The sequence below is a fragment of the Anarrhichthys ocellatus genome, unplaced genomic scaffold, assembly GCF_004355925.1.
Source record: "Anarrhichthys ocellatus isolate YVR2014 unplaced genomic scaffold, GSC_Weel_1.0 scaffold63, whole genome shotgun sequence".
NCBI classification, from domain to species: Eukaryota; Metazoa; Chordata; class Actinopteri; order Perciformes; family Anarhichadidae; genus Anarrhichthys; species Anarrhichthys ocellatus.
The window spans coordinates 513,532-532,801 of record NW_022280093.1 but is presented as its reverse complement, the minus strand read 5'-3'; the positions used below and the strand labels follow the sequence as shown (position 1 = coordinate 532,801).

General features: G+C 45.8%; 1 protein-coding gene across 4 annotated transcripts in view; it reads right to left on the bottom strand.

Moving 5' to 3' along the window:
• Window positions 1-19,270, bottom strand: part of mpp7a (MAGUK p55 scaffold protein 7a) — a 135,137-nt gene that overhangs the window by 14,813 nt on the left and 101,054 nt on the right. For 3 of the 4 annotated variants that reach the window (XM_031872389.1, XM_031872387.1, XM_031872388.1), the window contains 4 exons: window positions 16,422-16,442; window positions 15,284-15,316; window positions 7,488-7,658; window positions 561-641 (listed from right to left, as the gene is read on the bottom strand). In XM_031872389.1, coding sequence (XP_031728249.1) covers window positions 561-641; window positions 7,488-7,658; window positions 15,284-15,316; window positions 16,422-16,442 — 306 coding nt within the window. The remainder of the gene's footprint in view (window positions 1-560; window positions 642-7,487; window positions 7,659-15,283; window positions 15,317-16,421; window positions 16,443-19,270) is intronic. The other variant, XM_031872390.1, reaches the window with a different exon arrangement.

Here is a 19,270-nt window from a genome sequence, read left to right as displayed (position 1 = left end):
TATATTATTATTATTTACTTGCTCTTCATACATTCTGTCCTAACTATGATTAAACAGAGAAGAAATATATATAATAAGAAAATAGAAGCATAAAATAGCATGTTTGTTTGTGTGCTCCGGATGAACTTTTATGCAAATGTAACCTTGAACATATTTAAATATTTTGTAAGCCTGTTATACAGCGTAATTTAAAGTCCTTTTTATTGCAGCTTGATCGGAATTATTGTTTGTGCTGTTCAACCTACAATGTGCAGTTTTCCGATGTCCCACAATGCACCTGGCTTTCTTACAAGCTGGAGTAAATGCAGCATATGGAGAAAGCCAAACGGTGTTTTCATTCCCTTTAAAAAGTGATTTGCCAATAAATAGCAGATCTACAACCATGCTCCGGTAAAAGGCTTAAGCTTTATGACTACAATGTATAAAACACACATTCACACATAAGACAAACACACACACACACACACACTGAGAGGAACGGTTGGGAGAGAATGCTGGATTTGACCAGTGACACACATGCACAAACAGGGCTTGATCCAACCTGAGTGGAGAGAACTTACGTGGGATGGTCACACTGAAGTGCTGGGGGTCTGAGATCAACAGTTTCCTCTTGAGCTCATTCAGGCCGACGCCTGCGGGTCCTGCACAAACACAGACACATCGGTAATGTGACGGATGTCCCACAATCCATCACTACCTTCTCTCACAGAGAACGTGGTGCAATAAATGCCACCAATACAGGCTCTACAAGGGATGTTTTTATGTAGCTATGATCACATAAATACACTAACAGATTTATCACGTAGCATCAAAATGAACATAGCAACATATTAAAGGTGCTCTCCAGCCCAGCAATTAAGTATTGCACCTCCATAAAGCTGTGGGACTCAAAAGAGACAAAAAGGACACTAAAAAAAGAAAAACAATGGTTGAAATTGGGGCAGCAGAGGCCAATATATCCTCACTCTTCGTCCCTCGTTTATGGGTCAACCTCTACAAACACTGGATCCTACATTTCCCATAATGCAACTCTCCCATCTGTGTATCAAGACCCTCGCTGCCTCGCACACAACCACATCTTTTAAACTCTAAGACCCCAGGCTTTCTTTTATCAATATGTAGTCTCAAGCCCCAGTCTATACGGTTACCCCGATGACATCATCAGTTGGACATTTTCAATGGGTGGGGTGTCCCTTTAAATAAAAGTAAACATTACAACAGTAAGCCTGCTCCTGATCCACTGTGATATATTACTGGTATAAGTATTACTATGAGAGCTGTAGTTACATATCTGGAACGATTTTATTTCATATTGCACTATATTTACTCATTATACTTCTATATACTATGTGAAAAGTTCTTATTTTTTTACAACTTTCTTTTTAAGATAATATCCTAATTTTCTTTAAATCATTTATTATTTTATTCAAATAGTTCTCTATCTGTTTTCCTATCTCTTGCTGCTGCGATGTGTATTTTCACTCTGCGATTAATAAACAGATAAACAGATTATTTTTCTAAGAAATATTCTTTTAGGTTTTGTGTTATGTAATATTAAATCAATTTACCACAGAGTAAATTTAACTCCGTATTCTATTAAAACACAATCAACCCAGTAAAAACCTTTGGAGCAAAGAGAATTGAGCTGATGTGAAAAAGCAAGTTACTACAGTTACAGGTCATTCTACAGTTACAGGTTCATTTTTAACAAGGTAGTCTCTACACTACACCTCCATCATAGGTACACAGTAGAGGTATCTAGTAGAGGAAGAAAAGCTTTTTTCCAGTATTGTTGAAAGACTTACCATCACATCCCCAGTGGGGAAACTGAGGCAATGAGTTAGAAAGAGGGAAGGCAGGAGAGGTTATTGGAGTATTGACGATTGATTCATCTGTGGAACTTTGATATTAAGGAACACAAAAAAAAAAGATGGCAAACCTCACACTCGTGAATCAATATCCACATGTTTTCTCTTCTATTTTAAGTTCTCCCTCCGTCTCTACTCTCCATCTGTGAAAGACAGAATCTCGGGTGTTTCGGTGGGTGTTACACTGGTGCTACATCACTCTAATTCAAACCGACTGGCATCGATGTCTTCAGCGGACTGGACAAGAATATCAGTTTTGGAGCAACAAGTGGCGTGGGCTTGGCGTTTTTCGGTGTTCAGAGAGACAGTTAAGAGAGACGGTGCTCGGTTCGGGCTCGGGATTCCTCGCATGCCTGACGTTCTGGGCAGGCACTACAATCGCGTCAAAACCCCGTTGGAAATTCGTTTCTCCAGGCAAATGTGTTTAGCAGGCCGCTCCTCTAAAACAAACGGACAATGAGTTCACTCAGCGAGGCGGATTAGGCGGAAAGCGAGGGAGAGGGAGAAAATATTGAAAAGGACGAGCTCTGTATTTCTAAGAGAAAGAGGGCTCCTGTTTCCTCTCGTGCTATCTGCACTTCTCCTCCACATCTCATCTGGTGTGAAGCACGAAAGCCAGCAGGAGTGATCCACAACCTGATAAATAGGTGTGGACAACGAGGCTCTTTTAAGCGTAATCTCCGAACCCTGGCAGCCTTCACACGCGGACAAATTCACACCCCGCGCTTTTCGCTTTACCTCTTGCACCCGACAACACATGGTCTGGGTCCCATTGTGCGACTGCTGTAAGCGATAAAAGCTGTTTCCTCGACGCGCTCGCACTGTGAATTCAAAAAGAGAGAGAAAAATACCCAGGCCCTTTTTGGAGCGACGGCGCGAAGTATTCTGCGGTTACCGTCGCTCATAAACAAACACATGGCCAAGCGCAGACAGCAATCAATCTTAGGTGGGGAGAAGGAGTTTTTCAGTGAGGGGGAAAAAAAAAAAATCCACCAACAGAGTACCTGGGGGCTGAGAGCTTGGGTGATTTATTAAGATGAGGAAATGGAGTTCATTTTGTATTTGTTTCGGGAGCGCGGGAGGAATGCGGCGGGTGCTGTTTGAGGGCCCGATGTTGTTGTAGAAGCTGAAGGTGGCAGAGCGTGGCAACAAGAGGCTCTTTTATGGGCCCTATCGCGGCGGTGCAGACGGCCCATCCCGCCGGGCCTCAAGCCTCCACACAGGCTTGTTTGCTTGAATCCGAACGCAGATGTCAGGGCCCCCGCGACGCGGAGAGGAGCCAACGGGGGCCGTTTCGGGCTACCCTCGGTGCGAATAACGGGCCCCCACTTCTGCGCGCTCGTAAAACAATTTTCACCTTGTGCGTCGCTGACTTGCTCGCCACTTGTGATATCAATGATGCATGGCAGCAGGCCTTCATCAGAATACCTTAAATGGCGATTAAAGCTTATTCCAGCTGTGCCACCGCCTGCCAAGGGGGCCCACCACCGGGTCTTTTACAAGCAGAAGCTGTGCCCTGTGGTCCCGTTCCACCGTCTGATCTTAAACACGCCACCTCTTTGTGCATTGTTTGTCTTTTACAATGCCCCAAAACAACAGCAACATTATAAATCGAAACGCCACAATAAAAAAAATAAAATAAACATTTTCTGGGCAAAGCTGGCGTATTCTTGTTGTGTTTATGTGTTTCCCTCCTCGTTTGTCTCTCTCGCTGGCCCTCTTGCGGTACTCCTGGCCTTGCACGTTGCCGTGCCTGTAAAAGTGGCAGATTTCATTACTGCTCATTCGAGAAGTTGCTTTAAATATCGCGAGCGTGATGATAACTTCCAGGCCAAGCGCGGAGCACATAGCATGCAGTGTGCACGAGGAGGCCAGGCCAGGCCCGGCGAGACCCTTGCTCTGTCTGGACCCCAGAGCCTCGACCCAGCCTCAAACCTCCCAGCCTGCCTCGCATCCAGGGCGAGGGTCTATTACAGCACCGCTCACACACGTAGCACTGGCTTTGCTGCTACCACATTTAAAGGATGACAGCGGTGCTGTGTGGTAACCGCGGGGCATTTACAATACTACTAGATTTTCATCAGGAGTTGAAGTGGAGTTCCACTTTTATATATTTGGATACCGCGTTAATATTCACTTAGGCATCGCTGTGTGTAAAATATGTTAGGGCTGAACCCCCGAACTGAAGGCTTTCAATTCATCAAAATCTCACTGTAAGTTCAGTGTGTCAAGTTACATGGGAAATGTGGAAATCAGCACAGCATTTTGTCAGGTTAAATAATCAGATTTCCTTCAAAAACCATCAGTGGTTTAGTCAAATTATGCATGCAGTATGTAAAGATATATTTTTATTGGCTGTCTGATTTGAAATGTATAAAATAACCCAGATTAGCATCTTGATTTATCTTTGAAACACATCTCAGACGCCGCGCGAGAGGTGCGCAGCAGCAGGTCATTCATTAGTGGGTACTGTGGACCTGTGCGTCCACATTAACAAAACAACGCCTTCAGGCATTCCTGAAGAGCTTTGGGGGATGGTTGATAGAAAAATAATAATGGGGGGGGCGGGGGGGAGCAGAGCGGAGAAAGTGCAGGGCTGAGGGTCATGTGGAGGCCATGGAGGGTTGTGTCCTGTCTGCAAGCCCGACAACAATGGAGTATTACATTGACTAAACCCCTCCCCCCCCCCCACTCACTGCTTAGCTTCTCCACTTGTAGACGGGCTGCTGTAAGAGCAACACTCGTAATGCAGAGTTAAAGCTAAATACTTTTGAGCCTTTTAAAAAACAACAACACAGGAGCAGGAGTGTAAGGAATGGATTACAGAGGGTTTATCTGCTCTGACATAAGTTAGCAGTTGTTAGCATGTCCAGCTAACAAGCTTAGTAGGCTTCCAGAGCTAAGTAGCATTTCATTAGCCAGCTATGTTATTATGTGGGCTTATAGAGTAATGTAGAAAAATATCATGTTCACTAAGAGGACCTCCACTGTTTGGACGCCGGTCACAGTTGCTGTCAGATTTTAGGGTAAAGCTAGAAGCTCTGTTCTGAGGAAAAACAGCAACCCAACAGGGTTACGTTGGAATGAAATGACTTAGCTTTAGCTTTTACAGGGTTGCTGTTGTATTATGAGTGAGCTGGAAACAATAAAAAAGTGCTCAGTACGAAGTTCAGAGCGACAGCTGAGCGGGCAGCTCACAGCTAACAATGCTAACAGTGTGCAAACAGTGCATACAACAGCAGCCGTGTCTGCCTCGGCCTAAAATCAAGGAGCCAATATTTAACAAATGACTGAGAATTTCAATGGTGTAACTGCCATTACTATCATTGTAAAGTGCATATGTAAATGGTGAATTGAAGGGTCAATTGGTAGAATACAGGGCAAAAAAATACACACTCACACGGGTGAGAACATGCAAACGTCCAGCCCGGCAAAACGAACGCAGGCCCGTCTTGCATAGGGTTGGGTACCGAAACCCCGTTCCAATATAGCACCGGTTCCTATATGACCGGTATCTACCGGACCGAAACGCAACGCAGATTTCGGTGCTTCCTTTCGGTGCCTGAGCCGATTGAAATACTTTTTTTACACTACTCTGATGACTCCATCCTGGCAGCAGGTAACGATAGCCTCGGTCCTCCGCTCCTCACTCATAGTATTATTACAACCGGCCGAGCCGTGCGCGCTTAGAAACAAACCCCTCCATCATTCTGGCGAAGCTTCGGCCATGATTTATTAAAAAAACGAGACCGAGATCTGTCAAACGGCTGGCAGGCTACTGACTTCCTCCATCGACATCCGGGTACTTAGCGCTGCCGCTCATAAACACAACTTCCACAGGGACGCGAAACCTTCTTCTTCTTCGAGGTGTAAAACTGGTAAAATAAAATAAAATAAAATAAAATTAAATTATTCAGGACAGGTGTCGTATTTTGCCAGAGAAGGCAAATGTGCTCATATTTCTGCAAAAGAATTGCTGAAGTTTGAAGCTGTAGTGTGTGTACAGAGTGTGTGTGTGTGTTTATCTATATTTATTTAAGTATACTGTAAACTGTTGTTAACAGTTAATATATTGTTCATAGTTTGAAGTTAAAAAGTTTGAAGCTGTGGGTTTGAAGCCAAGTGTTTTGTATTTATTTATATTTATAGTATACTTTAAACAGTTAATATATTGTTCAATTTGAAGAAAAAAGTATCGGTTCAGGCACCGTTTAGGCACCGGTGTTGTTTTAAAAGTATCGTTTTAGCACCGGTATCGGAAAAAACCCAAACGATACCCATCCCTAGTCTTGCAGTGCTAGCCGCGACACCACCGCACAGCCGTTCTAAACGAATCAACTTGCTCAAATACATTAAATGAAGAGTATAGAAAACACATGCCCTTATGTTGAGGAATAACGTGTCTCACCCTTGAACAGAAAAAGGAAAGAGCACTTACAGAGTAACCTTTGGAGGGAAAAAGATTTCGAATAAGGAAAATCAAGAGACTCCGGGGAGAGGCAGAAGGAGAGAGGGAGGCAGGGCAACATAAAGCAGATCTTTCCCTGGCCCTCCGCTTCATTACGTGTGAAATTGTCCATATAGGTTGTCCTCCAAATTATGGATGTTAATTAAAAATATTTACATTAGCATGACAGGCAGGAGAGGTTCAGCATCCTCTGTGGAAGAACTGTGGCATGCTGGCGGGAAACGGGCCTGCTAATTTGCAACGTGCCTGATGAAGTCCATGCTCCGTGTGAACCGAGGCCTGGTCCATCGGGCTAGGAGCAGGACTCTGCAGACAGTATGCGTGAGAGGACAAAAAATTAAAAGAGAGAGAACTTGTTGCCAGTGCCGTTCATTCCCAGATTAACCTTAAAAAATGTTTAAAAAAGTGCTGTGGAAAGACCGGGGCAGACTTTTGAGCGCACCTCTTCTCTTGATGAATGGAAATAGATTGTAAGGAATCACGCTGAAAATTTAAGGAATGTTTTGTTCCATCTGTGTCTGGGATATTCTTGCCATTTTTTTTAAATTTTTTGTCCTGAGTAACAAATCTAAAAAAGTCAAATGTGAAAAAGGCTCACCGAGCACAGTTGGTGCTGAGAAAGATTGAAGTCGTTACTGTGGCACCTGGCTGAGCATATTGTTCCAGTGTTCACTGGCGACGCTCGTCTTCCAACCGCAAATACAGCACGAGAAGCCGCTAAATTCATTCTCAAGACCTTGGCACGTTGTAAAGCTCTTCGGGGGGCTTTTGTAACACCCGCTCCTCGAGTGTTAACAATTCCATCGGCTCGGGGGAAAGAAATTGAAAGGACATTTAGAGTGTACTAAATGTGACCGATTAATACGAGGTCTACTCCGGCGATTACTCTGAGTGCTAAAAGTGTAAATTGGCGAGGCCCTGGATGACTGCGGTTGAGTGCCCTCTTTTTTGGGTCGCGGGAGGGCGAGGCCAGGCCACCTGGGGCTGCGAAACACTGAGCCACAGTCGTTAGTGTGATCTGCATGCTGGGAGGTGAGGAGCTTTATTAAAATCTACGGTGCCAAGTTTAACAGCCCCTCCAAACGCAGTGAGGTTAGCAGTGACATCATAGCTTTTTTATTTTAAATTTTGGAGTCCAGTCCTCTACTCACCCACTAGGACCACCAGCCTGTGCTTGTCTCCGCTTGGCCTGCGGTGCGGGGTGACCTCCTCGTACGTGGGCACGTCGGCCATGTCGTACATATCGCTCTTCTTGCACTCGTACATGGACTTGTTGGTCTTCTTGTCCCTTCTGCTCAGACGGAAGCTCCTCCTGAACCCAGCTGGAGGTGAAGATGAAAAAGAGAGAGGAGGGGAGAGGACACAGAAAGAGACGCGTTAATCTAAAATATACCAAAAAAAACAACCCATAAACGTTTGTGTGATTCATGGTCGTTTCAGCATCTTGGCAAACGCCTCCACGGCTCGGCGTCCAATACCTCATACTGTATTGTGCAGCTCGGTTTTTCAGACGGCTATCTTTGCTGTTTGTGAAAGAAGAACAGTGTGACACTCGGCCAAAACGGTTTCCCTGGATATCACACTCGAAACCCCTTATTCACATTCTCCTCTGGTGACATGCAGAGGATTTGAATTTCCTTCTTTTTCTGCATCCACATTTCTCTTGGAGACTCTGGTGAGGTTTAAAGACTTTCAATGTTTGTGAGACACGACATATATAAAATGATTATATTACCTTTTTAATCAAGGTAGTGATGACTCATCCTTTTTTTCCCCCACACATCTTGAATCCTGTGGTCTCTCAAACCACATTTCTACTAAGAGTTAATCGTGTGATATGGAAGAAACGAAAGATGTTCTTGTCATGTAATTGACTGCTACGGTATGTGACTGTATATTTGGTGAACGGCTGTAGTGTGTCTATGTACGCGTGTGTCCTTTAGTGTTGTTTGTCTCAGGAAAGGTTACCCCACCATCAGCCGTCATCTCCGATTGGTTTATGGTGTGCGCCGTCACGAAGGCTTCTCATATCAATCCAAGAGTGGGCATGCCTTGATCTTATAATCAACGACCGGATCAAAGGGAGACATTTCCCCCCCCCCCCCCCCCAATTTAAGAACTTTGGTTTCATATTCATGGCAGATGTTGGCGGAAACTTAAAAAGAAATTTGTAAATCGCCGGAAAGCAGGACTTCGAATAACCTATTTCTGCTTACTTCCACGGGCTGTTTGCAGCCTTCTCTTTCATTATTCCACTTTTTAATCAGTAATTATTAAACTTGAAAAATACGATGCAAGATAAAGGTGGCATGAAAATGATGGACTGGGAGCAGAATTGGGACTTAAAACTGCTCCTGATACCCGCTGCCCTTAATAATTTCCACAATATCTTCAAACCACTGCGAGGCTGTGCACAGACACAGAGAGACAGAGAGAGAGAGACTGCATTGTTCTCGGCTTGTTCTTTTCAGAACAGTGTCTCAATAACGGATGGCGTTACAGACCTATGCTGAGTTACAAATGAAACACGCCGTAAGTCATTGGAACAGACTAATAGTGTTTTTTCGCGTGGGCTCGTATACGTAGGATTGTACACGTGCGCCCGAGTACCGAATATAGTGTTACACTGAACATTCGGGGGTAGACTTTGTTCCACTGTGGGCAAGTTGTGGCTTATTTCGCCTGTGCCATTCCTCCTGCGGTTCATCTACTCATTCAGCACCCTCGCTCCCCCCACCCTACCCCCGTACCCCCACCCGGGGAGCGTTAGTCTGTGCCACACAGTGGAAAAAACACACACCGCTCATCTGCATTTCTCCTGTAAAGACATCAGACTGTAACCGATACCCACGCGGGTTGACATCATAACAATAAACATTAAAAGTGTAATGTTCTTAATATCCTATTGAAAGCCAGCAGTCAATTTTCTTCTCCCCACCCCCCAAAAAACCCCAGTCTGGTCAGCCATTTCTCACAATATAAACACTTCTGGTTAATAAGGCTTTAAGTAGTACTGTGATAGCCGTTAATTCTGTCTGCCGTAGAGTATGACGAGCTCCGATCTCATTGGGCTCGGGCCAAGGGCAACCTCCTCTTACTTTCCGCAGGTGCAGGAGGCTCAGCGGTTATAAATTGCCGGCCCTCAGAGGGGGGGGGGCCTCGGTAATCTAGTGTCCCTCAAGATCACTTAAACCTTTCTAGACAGCGGCAAATATGGGACGGAGAGTTCTCCTGACCTCCCCTCTAGCGCTGCCTAAGGGTGGATAAATCAAAGCGTCATTCAGCAGCAAGCAGCACCCCCCCCACCCCCACCCGACAACGCTCATCTTCAGCACTGACGGCGACTGCATGAGACAGAGGGGATGGGAGTTAATTTGATCCAGAATTAAGGAACGAGTCCCGTTCAAACGTAGACATGTCATGGAAAGCCTCGGCTGTGTTGGAACACCGGCACGTTTGTCACAGGATGATCTCAGCATAAGGCTTACTCGTAGAAATGGAATGCATGATATGTGTGGCACTGAGATCCAGTACCTCATTCAATGCTTTGACAGGTCACATCAAATTTGTCGACAATAGATCTGTTTTGAATTTCCTCCGAAATGGTGTGTGCTTTTCTGCAAAAGTGTTCAGTCTTCAGGGGTATGGAGTTAAAGTTTCCTTCACGCACGCACGCACGTACCTCCTAATGGTGTGCACCAGGCTGTGACTGGGCAATTGCCAAAACTGCAACACACACCGTCTCTCACTCTCTCTCACACACACTTTGATTCAAAGTCCTTTCAGCAAAACAGAAACATGTAAAAAAAAGTGGGGGGAAAGAAGATGAGCATATTTAACGTAGTGTAAACACAAGCTGTGACTAAGCACATGCACACACACACACACACACACACACACACACACACACACACACACACACACACATATACACACACACACACACACACACACACACACAGTTTGGAAGTCGCCAGCAGTCCTTCAAGCCCATTTTCCAGAGTGATAATATCTTACAGCCACGTAGGACATTTTCAGTATGTGCCTAAAGAAAGCGCCTCGGAGGCCTCTGCGACCCTAACGGCCAGTGAAAACTGCCCACTCGGACACGATTATCCCGTGCGGTGCTACGAACCCGCACCAGCAAAAAAAAAAAAAAAAAGGAAATGGCTACCACTGTAAAGAAAAAGAAGTACGGTGCAGCAAGACAAATGCTCATAAAAAAATAACAGATGACTCGAAAAAGACTTGAGTCGTGCATTTGCCTACGGACGTCTGATAGAGGAGAAGCCTGAGAACAATACCGGCATCTTCCAGACATCACGCGTAGGCGATCAGCGAGATGTCAAGACGGAGAAGAAGAAAAAAGACATTTTCCCCTCCAATCAAACTTCATTTAGTGCAGAGAGGGAGACAGAAAACGTGTGGTGTAGCTAAGAGGACCAGGCTCATAGTGAAACCACCTGTTGCGAGGCCCTGGTGCCGCGAGGGCCGCCGTCTGAGGCCCGTGGCCTAACTACAGGAGACCGCGCTGACAGCTCCTGTGCCATCCTGGCTCTCCCGGCGGGGGCCCTCTCTCTCCTCTGGACTAATGGAGACGACATCTATGGAATCAAGCGTGCATGGCAGCTGGGGATTAAGTGAGCATTATGCCTGTGGCTCGACGCCGCATGCTGCGGTTTGACGCTGTAACGCTCCTGGGCACCAAATGTGGGAAGCATTACCGGCTCTCTCGGCCCCACTATGCGTGCCCACTGCCTGGCTCGGTTGGTGGGGGGGGATGAGGAAGGCTCATGGCGGGCAGCTGGGGAGGCGGAGGACGCTTTCCACACCGTCAGCCGTTATTACCCCAACACTGAGTAAAAGGACGAGGGAGCGTTGCTGCTCATAATGACAAAAATACAGAAGCCTGGGGTAGACAGTGGGACTGCTCTGCCTGCTTATTGCTCGCAAAATACAATGAAACATGCTAGACTGTTGAGGGAAAATGTGCCCACATTTTATAGAGTCAGAAGTTGAGCCATGTCTTTGAGGGCCAACATAATGTACTGTAAAACGCCAAGAAGTATCAGGAGAGGAGAGGAATCAACAGAAGAATCAATAGGGGAAAGGAATCAGGAGAGGAATTGGCAGGAAAAGGGACAGGAATCAATAGGGGAGAGAAGAGGAATCAGGAAAGGAGAGAAATCCAGAGAGGAAAGGAATCAGGAGAGGAATTGGCAGGGAAAAGGAGAGGAACCAATAGGGGAGAGAAGAGGGACCACGAGACAAGAGGAGAATTCTGAAAGGCTAGCAAGTGAAAAGAAGGAAGGGGACATACCATGACAGACAGGCGTGTGTCCTTCAAATGATCCCTCCACACAACTGTTAACAGGCATCTGTGAAAATGATTTCGGTACTGTAGTAAAAGTGGGCTCCATGGCTGATCTCAGAATATTTGATCGTATCAAACGTCTAACCATTTCTGGAAGAGGTCATGACAGTGTAAACATAAAGTGCATGACCCAACACCTGGACTTAAGGGAAGCTTCAGTCAAGAGTTCAATGCAGCCGAAAGGCAAAGTTCGTATAGGTCTGCCATTTGAAATGTACGTGTGGCAGTCCACGGTGGTGAACCCATTAGAGTGTTATCTGGGGAGAACACATTCTGGGAGTAGTTTCCACGGCCCCCGCGCTAAGCATTTGGAAAGTGGTACCCGACCCAAGTGTTACGGGCTTATACGGTGGAACAGCGCTCTAGACCGTTGGCTGCAAGAGGTCCATTTGTGTCAAACGCTATTTGCCTTTCCCCTCCGTCTTATCCCACAGCTCTTTGGGCTGAGGAATGTCTCGTCTCAAAACGATGCCTGATGCCTTATGTGTTGGCAAAAAAAAAAACAAAAAAAACACGCACGCACACACAAGTACTTCTGCTTTTACTGGAGTCCTTGAAGCCACCATCAACATGCCAAAGGGGCCCTCTGAGGGCCAAAAGTACTGTAATACCTGCTTTCCTGTTTGTCTCATCAGGGGAAAAGGCTCTACTACAAAATCGCATTCAAGGAACTTGCACGTCTCTTTTTAGACTCTATAAACAACTACAATGTTTGGTGCTAATAGAGATGTTCTGATGCCATTTTTTCCGTCAGGAGTCCCATACCTGAACATGGGTATCAGCCAAAACAGAGAACCGAATCGATACCACTGTGTAAAAAAATAACTATGTACCCTTGATTGATGTATGATTGCTATCATTGCTGCATGGCCTCACTTGGCTTAAACCCTTTGTAAAACATGACTAAATGCGTACAGAGAATGAATGTCATAGAACTTCTTATTATCTAGTTTGACAGATTTTCCAGTGTAAAATATTGCCAAATTGCTGATATTTTGCCAGCTCTGGCTAACATTACGCTCTCCCTATTGCGCATGTGCGAATCTCAAGAAAGATGAGAAAGAAGCGAGATGGCTCTTTCGCACAGATGCAGACGATCGTTTTTTTCTTCCTGGAGCTGATGACGGATGAGTGAGCCGGCTCGCTTCCGTCTCGGAGCTTCTTTCACGTGTGCAGTACTGAAAGTAAGGACTTTGGGTAGCGAGTGGAACGTGTTGCTGTTGTTCCCGTTCGGAGTAATTGAGCCGATAGATAATATGATATTGAGGTATTGGGTCGGTGAGTAGACTCGCATGCTCGCAGGTACCTGATCCAGCATTTCAGGCTGTACTGGAGGCATTTCCGACTCTGGTATTGGAACAACTCGAGTTGCTCGTGCTGATTAAAGCACCCCTCCATAAAAATGTGTATCGTTTCAATCTACAGATGTTTGGACACAGACAGGGGGAAAAACTGACTAACAAACCTAACCTTGAACCGGCAGCTTGATGGTCTCCTGTCATTTTGGAAATCGAGCATTTTTTGCTTCAGTTAATAACACTTTAACCATTTTATTTCCATTACTTGGACATAATTGGAATGAGAGGGGCTGATGGATATTCCAGCCCCGGATCGTTCAGCTTTAAACTGATTTGGAGCTACTTGCTTGCCTTCCATCCATCCATCCACCCACCCATCCATCTTTCTCTTTGGATATTCAGTGTGTGACTACTGAGATTATGTTAATGATGTGTCACCGTGCATATGAGCCCATGTCACAGTTAGTGTTTGGATTTTCTTGTTGTGACTCGAGCTGAGTGCACCTACAGATCACTGGAAAAACAGATGTCTTTGTACGTCTTCTACACTAAAAAAAAAAGGAAAAGTGCCCTGGGTGTCAAAACTGCTCTTTAATTCTCCGTACAGAGTTAAAAGACTCAAAGCACTGCTTCCTAGAAAGACCTGATAAGAAGGCATCATGGGATGCAGTTTTCCTCCTCCTAGGTCTGATTCTCCAGTCTGCTGGCTCTAAAAGCTATCAACATCTGAGCACAGGGATCTGCTCGCCCCCCCCTCACCCCCACCCACCCAGTAGTGCTCCAGGATCGCTTTTGGCCGAGGACCTTACAGACATTGCATCACTAAGAGAGGTATGAAGGGAAAACGAACCAAAAACTAAGGACAACAACTGCCCCCCCCCCCCTCCTCCCACCGCCTCTTTTATTTCCCCATGCAACCTCAGTAGCATTGCAAAAGCATCTGTAAGTTCTAGGATTTCAAACTTTTAGGGACGGGCCAACTCTAAATCACACAACCACATCCAACAGGCTGAAAAGCCATGCAGCAAGTACTCGCATAGAGAAGATGTTATTATAACTTACACTATTTCTTTTTTCTCTCTCTCTTCTCTTCCTCCTGAGGTTCTCTGATTTCAGTTAAACCTCGTTCTGGGCTGCTGGAGTCGAGAAATGCTGCTAACCCGCTAGAGCGCTGGATGTTGTTTGGGTACCGAGGAGGAAGAGGAGAGGCTGAGGTCATTGACCTCACGGAGGAGGCAGGGTGACAGTAAGGGCAAGCCTGAAGGGGACAGAGAGGAGTGGAAAAAACGGACTGGTGTTTGGCATGGTTCGGCCTTGGGAAGTGACCCTGATTGAGCTTGGCAGACATGGCTCAAACTACGTATTTATAAACTCGCGTGTGCACTGGATATCCTGCGAAATCTGGAGTCTGAACGGTGTAGTGTACAAAGGTGAGTTCACCTCCCGACCTCAACCTCTGAATATAGACCGAATGGGACGCAGAGAGGGAGACGGAGAGAGACAGAGGGAGATGTAAAGAGACAGAAACGAAAGAAAAACGGCAGACGGGCAGACAGAGGATTTGTGTACGAGCCAGCCGGTACGGCCTGTGGTCCTCCAGCGGGACGATACCTTATGATTTTGTTGGGAAAACGACAGAGGTAATAAAATCATGATGGGGAGCATTTTCTGTACAAGACGCAGAATTGGAAGCAGCTCTCTGGAAAGGGCTGCAGAACCAAAGCAGCCCACGGTAATTGTCATTAACTCTGACCGGGACCACATCAGCGATGCCGCGCCGGAGCCGGACCTCCAGGACAAAGCGTGCAAAACAAAAAATCAAACCCATCCAGAGCTGTTCTCAAAGACGTCTGCAAGCCCACAGCGGAGGCAGAACAGGGTAACTACTATATTCTGCAAATCCTCCACGAGATCTGCCAGTGGACTCACGCTGTCAGCAAGAGGGCAAAAATAGCACACCGTAGGCTTCTGCACCGCTACAGAACTACTCCTCGTGTTTTTCACATGCGAGTCCAAGTTGAATGAGTTAGAGGGAACACGTCAAGTACATTATGAAAAGCAGATAACTATTTGTCAGGGTTGATAATGTCTTGGTAATGTGGCACATGCTATGAAGGCTGGACTATGACGGAGGGGCTAAGGGGATTAATGGAGAGGATTCATGTAAATCTAACACAATCCTGGCCCACTGTCCAAACTGTTAATTCATCGAAGGGACAGCTGCATCAGGAGGGAGCGGAGGGCAGAAGGAAGAGAAGGAGGCAACGTCTCTCACCTAGCTGGAATCCGCTACTATAGTCAGCGTCCTCTGGTGATGAGAAGGGAAAGAAAGGAGAAGCCAGAAGAGAGGCACAACATCATGTTAAAGAGAATAGTCAGACATGACAGCAAACAGGCACCTACCCCTCGAACCACGAAGACACACACACACACACACACACAAGAGGAAACACACACAGTCCACGAGACAGACACGAGATGTTTTGTGTTATTTATGGAGGAGCGTCCGTTAATTAAGTCCTCTTTGTGCAGAGTGATAGCCAGTGATGTAGTGGTGAATAAGAAGAGAGGTTGACTATGACCTCAAGTCGGTGCATCGTGAGTAAAACCTACGGAAGACCTGAGAGGCAAGTGAGAAAAAAAGAAGAAATTCTGCTGATCCATTTCTGATTCCAAGTCTGATCTGAACTGTTTTCTCTTCTGTGTTTATGACTTAAGAACAGCTGAAAACAAGTTTTGTCCTGGATGATCTTTCAGAAGTGCCTTACAGTTTTTTTTCATCTGTGAAATAAACCCTATTAATGAAAATAATAATTAGCCTAAACTAGATTTAAGGTTTACAATCCACTACATCGCTGGCTATTGCTTTGGATGTTTTCTTTTTTTAAGTTTATGAATCATTTTGTATTATTAGTGCCTTCCGCAGGCGCAAGGTGACTGGAGGTGTCCATGTGAAGGAATGATTCTCTCCTGTCCGCTCTTATGAAAATGACAAGTTAGCAGGTGAAAGATAAAGATAAGAGCCAATAAACTGTGAACTCTCCGCTGTGTTTGAGGGAAGAAGTTGACCGTCTGATGCGCCCCTTTAAGAGCGATTAGCTTTGACATGAGGAGACAGGCCAAATGAAAACAAGGAGGATGGAGAGCAGAGGTGAGAGGTGGACCTCTGGTTATGCACAGACATTATGGAGGTGAACCAATCTCACAAATGGTTTTACTGTTTGCGTTTCACAACGCTATTTGTCAGTAACGTCCTATTGAATGGGAGACAAGTAGTACCTTCGATCTCCTCGACTGTGAGAGCAATAGAAGCAAGGAATGGAAGTGAGTCACAGTTAGAGCAATTGTTGGATTACACAGAGTAAGTTGAGGGACGGGGATGAGAGAATAAAGAAGAAGATGAGGACACCTACCAAACTCTACAGCCACATCGTCTTAGAAAAGCAAAACAAAAGACAAACAAAGGACAAAGAGAAGAGTTAACATCCTAATGTCTCATGTCAAATACTGGCATTTGAGCCACAGTGACAGTAAGCTAGTTTGTGTCTCTCTGTTATAAACTAAACTAGTACGCAATACTGTGACAAATTCGTATTGAAATATTGTTTTGAGTCATTTCTCAAATTATATTTCATTGTGTAATGTTGCTACATTAATTTAACCAGCAAATACCAGCTCAAGGTGCACTTACTAGCTTTCAACTGATTTCAAACTGCAACTCATGGTCTTCATCAATGGGTCAAGTATGCTCAGCTGTCATGACACGGACAAAGTGTGTAAACTCCGGACCCCCAAACCCAAGTTTTATCCAGGTTACGTGATAACAACCGAGTGAACTCCATCCACTGATGAAGACCAAGAGATGGAGCTGAAAGCTAAAAAAAAAAGCTAGTAACTGGACCTTATGTTCAGATGTTCTTGAGCTAACTAGAATATCAAACTATAAAGGCCTTTACACATTGGGGGCGTGACGTATACTATAAACAACACGAAAATGCGAAATACTCACCTGAGAATATTCCGCATTGAAACTATCCATACTGGCAGCGATGTGAATTTGTGACAATTGCAACATTCCAATTGACGGCGTGTAAAGGCCTTTAGACTGAACTTGTACCTTCTACCAAACAACATTTCTCGTTACTATTTAGCTACAAGGCATTGACATCCATTGTTACCTAGTGAGACACAGTCTGTGGGATATGTCTGTGGTGCAGCCACGGTGACTACACAGAAAGAAACATATTTACATTCAAAAGGGTTTAAGGTAGCATTTGAAATCACTCCAGATGTTTAAGAGTGCCATCCAAAACAGTTATAAAACGGCTTTAAAAAATGGTAGCCGACGCAGGACCAGTGTGTGTGTGTGTGTGTGTGTGTTTGGTTTAGGATGCCGTGAACATTTGGAGGCACTTATAAATGCTTCCTCCCCTTCCCGTGTTCCCATTTTGGCCAAACAAGGTTAAATCAAAACATACATAACACCAGCGACCACAGCACGGGGGCTCGCCTTACGCTCAGGGAGCTGCTACGTCACGGCACGGAGCTAACGAGCAGCCAAAACAGCAGTCAGGAGCGATCACCTCGAAGGTCGCTCCGCGCTGGAGGACGTCGGGGCCCCCGGGAGCCGTGATTGTTTCTGAAGTGCGGAGCCAAATGTGTCTCGCCTTTATCTGACATCTTGTTTCACATGTTAGTGTTCACGGCAATGTTCCCCACTGATGTTGCCCTCCTCCCCGCCGTAATGTGACAGTTTAAGTCGAACCAGCGCCCGAAGCCCACTTCGAGTAGGATGAGAGGTAATTGTAGAGGGAGACTTGAAAGAGGGGAAACAAGGACAATATGAGAATGATAAAGGTATCGGAAAAAAAATCCGTCAATGTGCTGCCCTGACTGAACCCGGGGAGGCTTTTCATCTGGTGCCTATCTGCCACAGGAATGGTTTGCATTTTGCCTAATGGCCTCGTGGCCTTGTACAGCAGCATTCCAGGTCTAATGAAACACCGTGCGATTACGCTGCAGAATGTGAGTCGGCAGGGCACGGCCTATCTGAGAAAGCTTAAATGCTCTTCTCTCAGAGAGCATTCCCCCCCCCCCCCCCACCTAGCAGAAAGAAACGGGAACAGTCAGACAATCAAGTTGGGAGCTGGGCTAAATAGTAGGTCATCATCAAACCAATCCTCGTTATTGTCCTCGTCATCATCACAAGAGTAAAAAAACGATCGTCCGAGTCATACTGCCTGTGTGCATAGTGTCAATCCTTCAGCTATCTCTTGGCGAGGCAGGAGGAGACAAAGGAGTGACCCCGAGTCGGCACCCTGTAAATGGCCCCGAGTTATGGAGCCGATGTCACCCTCGCAGCCAGCCAGCCAGCGCACACGGCCTTCTCCTTGAACGAACTGGACGCTGTCACTCTCTCGCTTTATGTCTCTTTTTGTGACAAGTGGAATTTTCCAGATGACACAGAGCGAGAGAGCTTTGTCGTGCGTCTTTCGGCCCTCAAAATGCAGAGCTGATTATTCAAATCCCTGGCACGCGAGTGTAAGCTCTACATTAAAAAGCTGACTTTATACATCACAAAATGTGGGATACTCACGATGAAATTACGTGCAGGGAATTTTAACGTGAAGGGAATAATAACAAATTAATCTATAACACTTTAGGGGTGGTGTCCGCGAGGTAATCTGCCTCTAACCTATGTGAATAAAACGGAACTTTTCTGCTGCACCTTTTGCGCTTCTAAACAGGCTCCCGCGTCTGCGAAGAGTGAGCTGACAAATGAAATGGACGGATAGACTGAACACGGGGGCCAGGTTCGGGGCCACTTAAGACCAACCTCTGGCGGCATTTCGAAAACGTCTCAGAGCGAGAGTGAGAGGGACGGCGCTGTAATGTATGGAGTGAGACGTGGAAAAGAACCCCCAAGGTGAGCGATAAGTGCGTCCACGTGTTTGGCGGACTGCGACCTGAACCAAACAATTAAGGAAGGGGTTTGCATGTCGGAGACGGAGGAGCAGACATGCTGTAAGAAAGCCCAGAGAGACGTCCGTATGTTCAGAGAGAACAGATGAGGAGGCTGGAGGACGGCCAGGCATCGATGGAAGGGAGCCGGGGGGTAAAACAAAAAAAGAAGGGAGGAGGCAGGTTTGACAACTAGAGATGTAAAATAGTTGAACTAACCCCTGTACCGAGGCAATAATTGACTTAAACTGATGGCACTTTAAACATCAGTTTCATAACCGAGGTATGTGAGGTAAAGCGA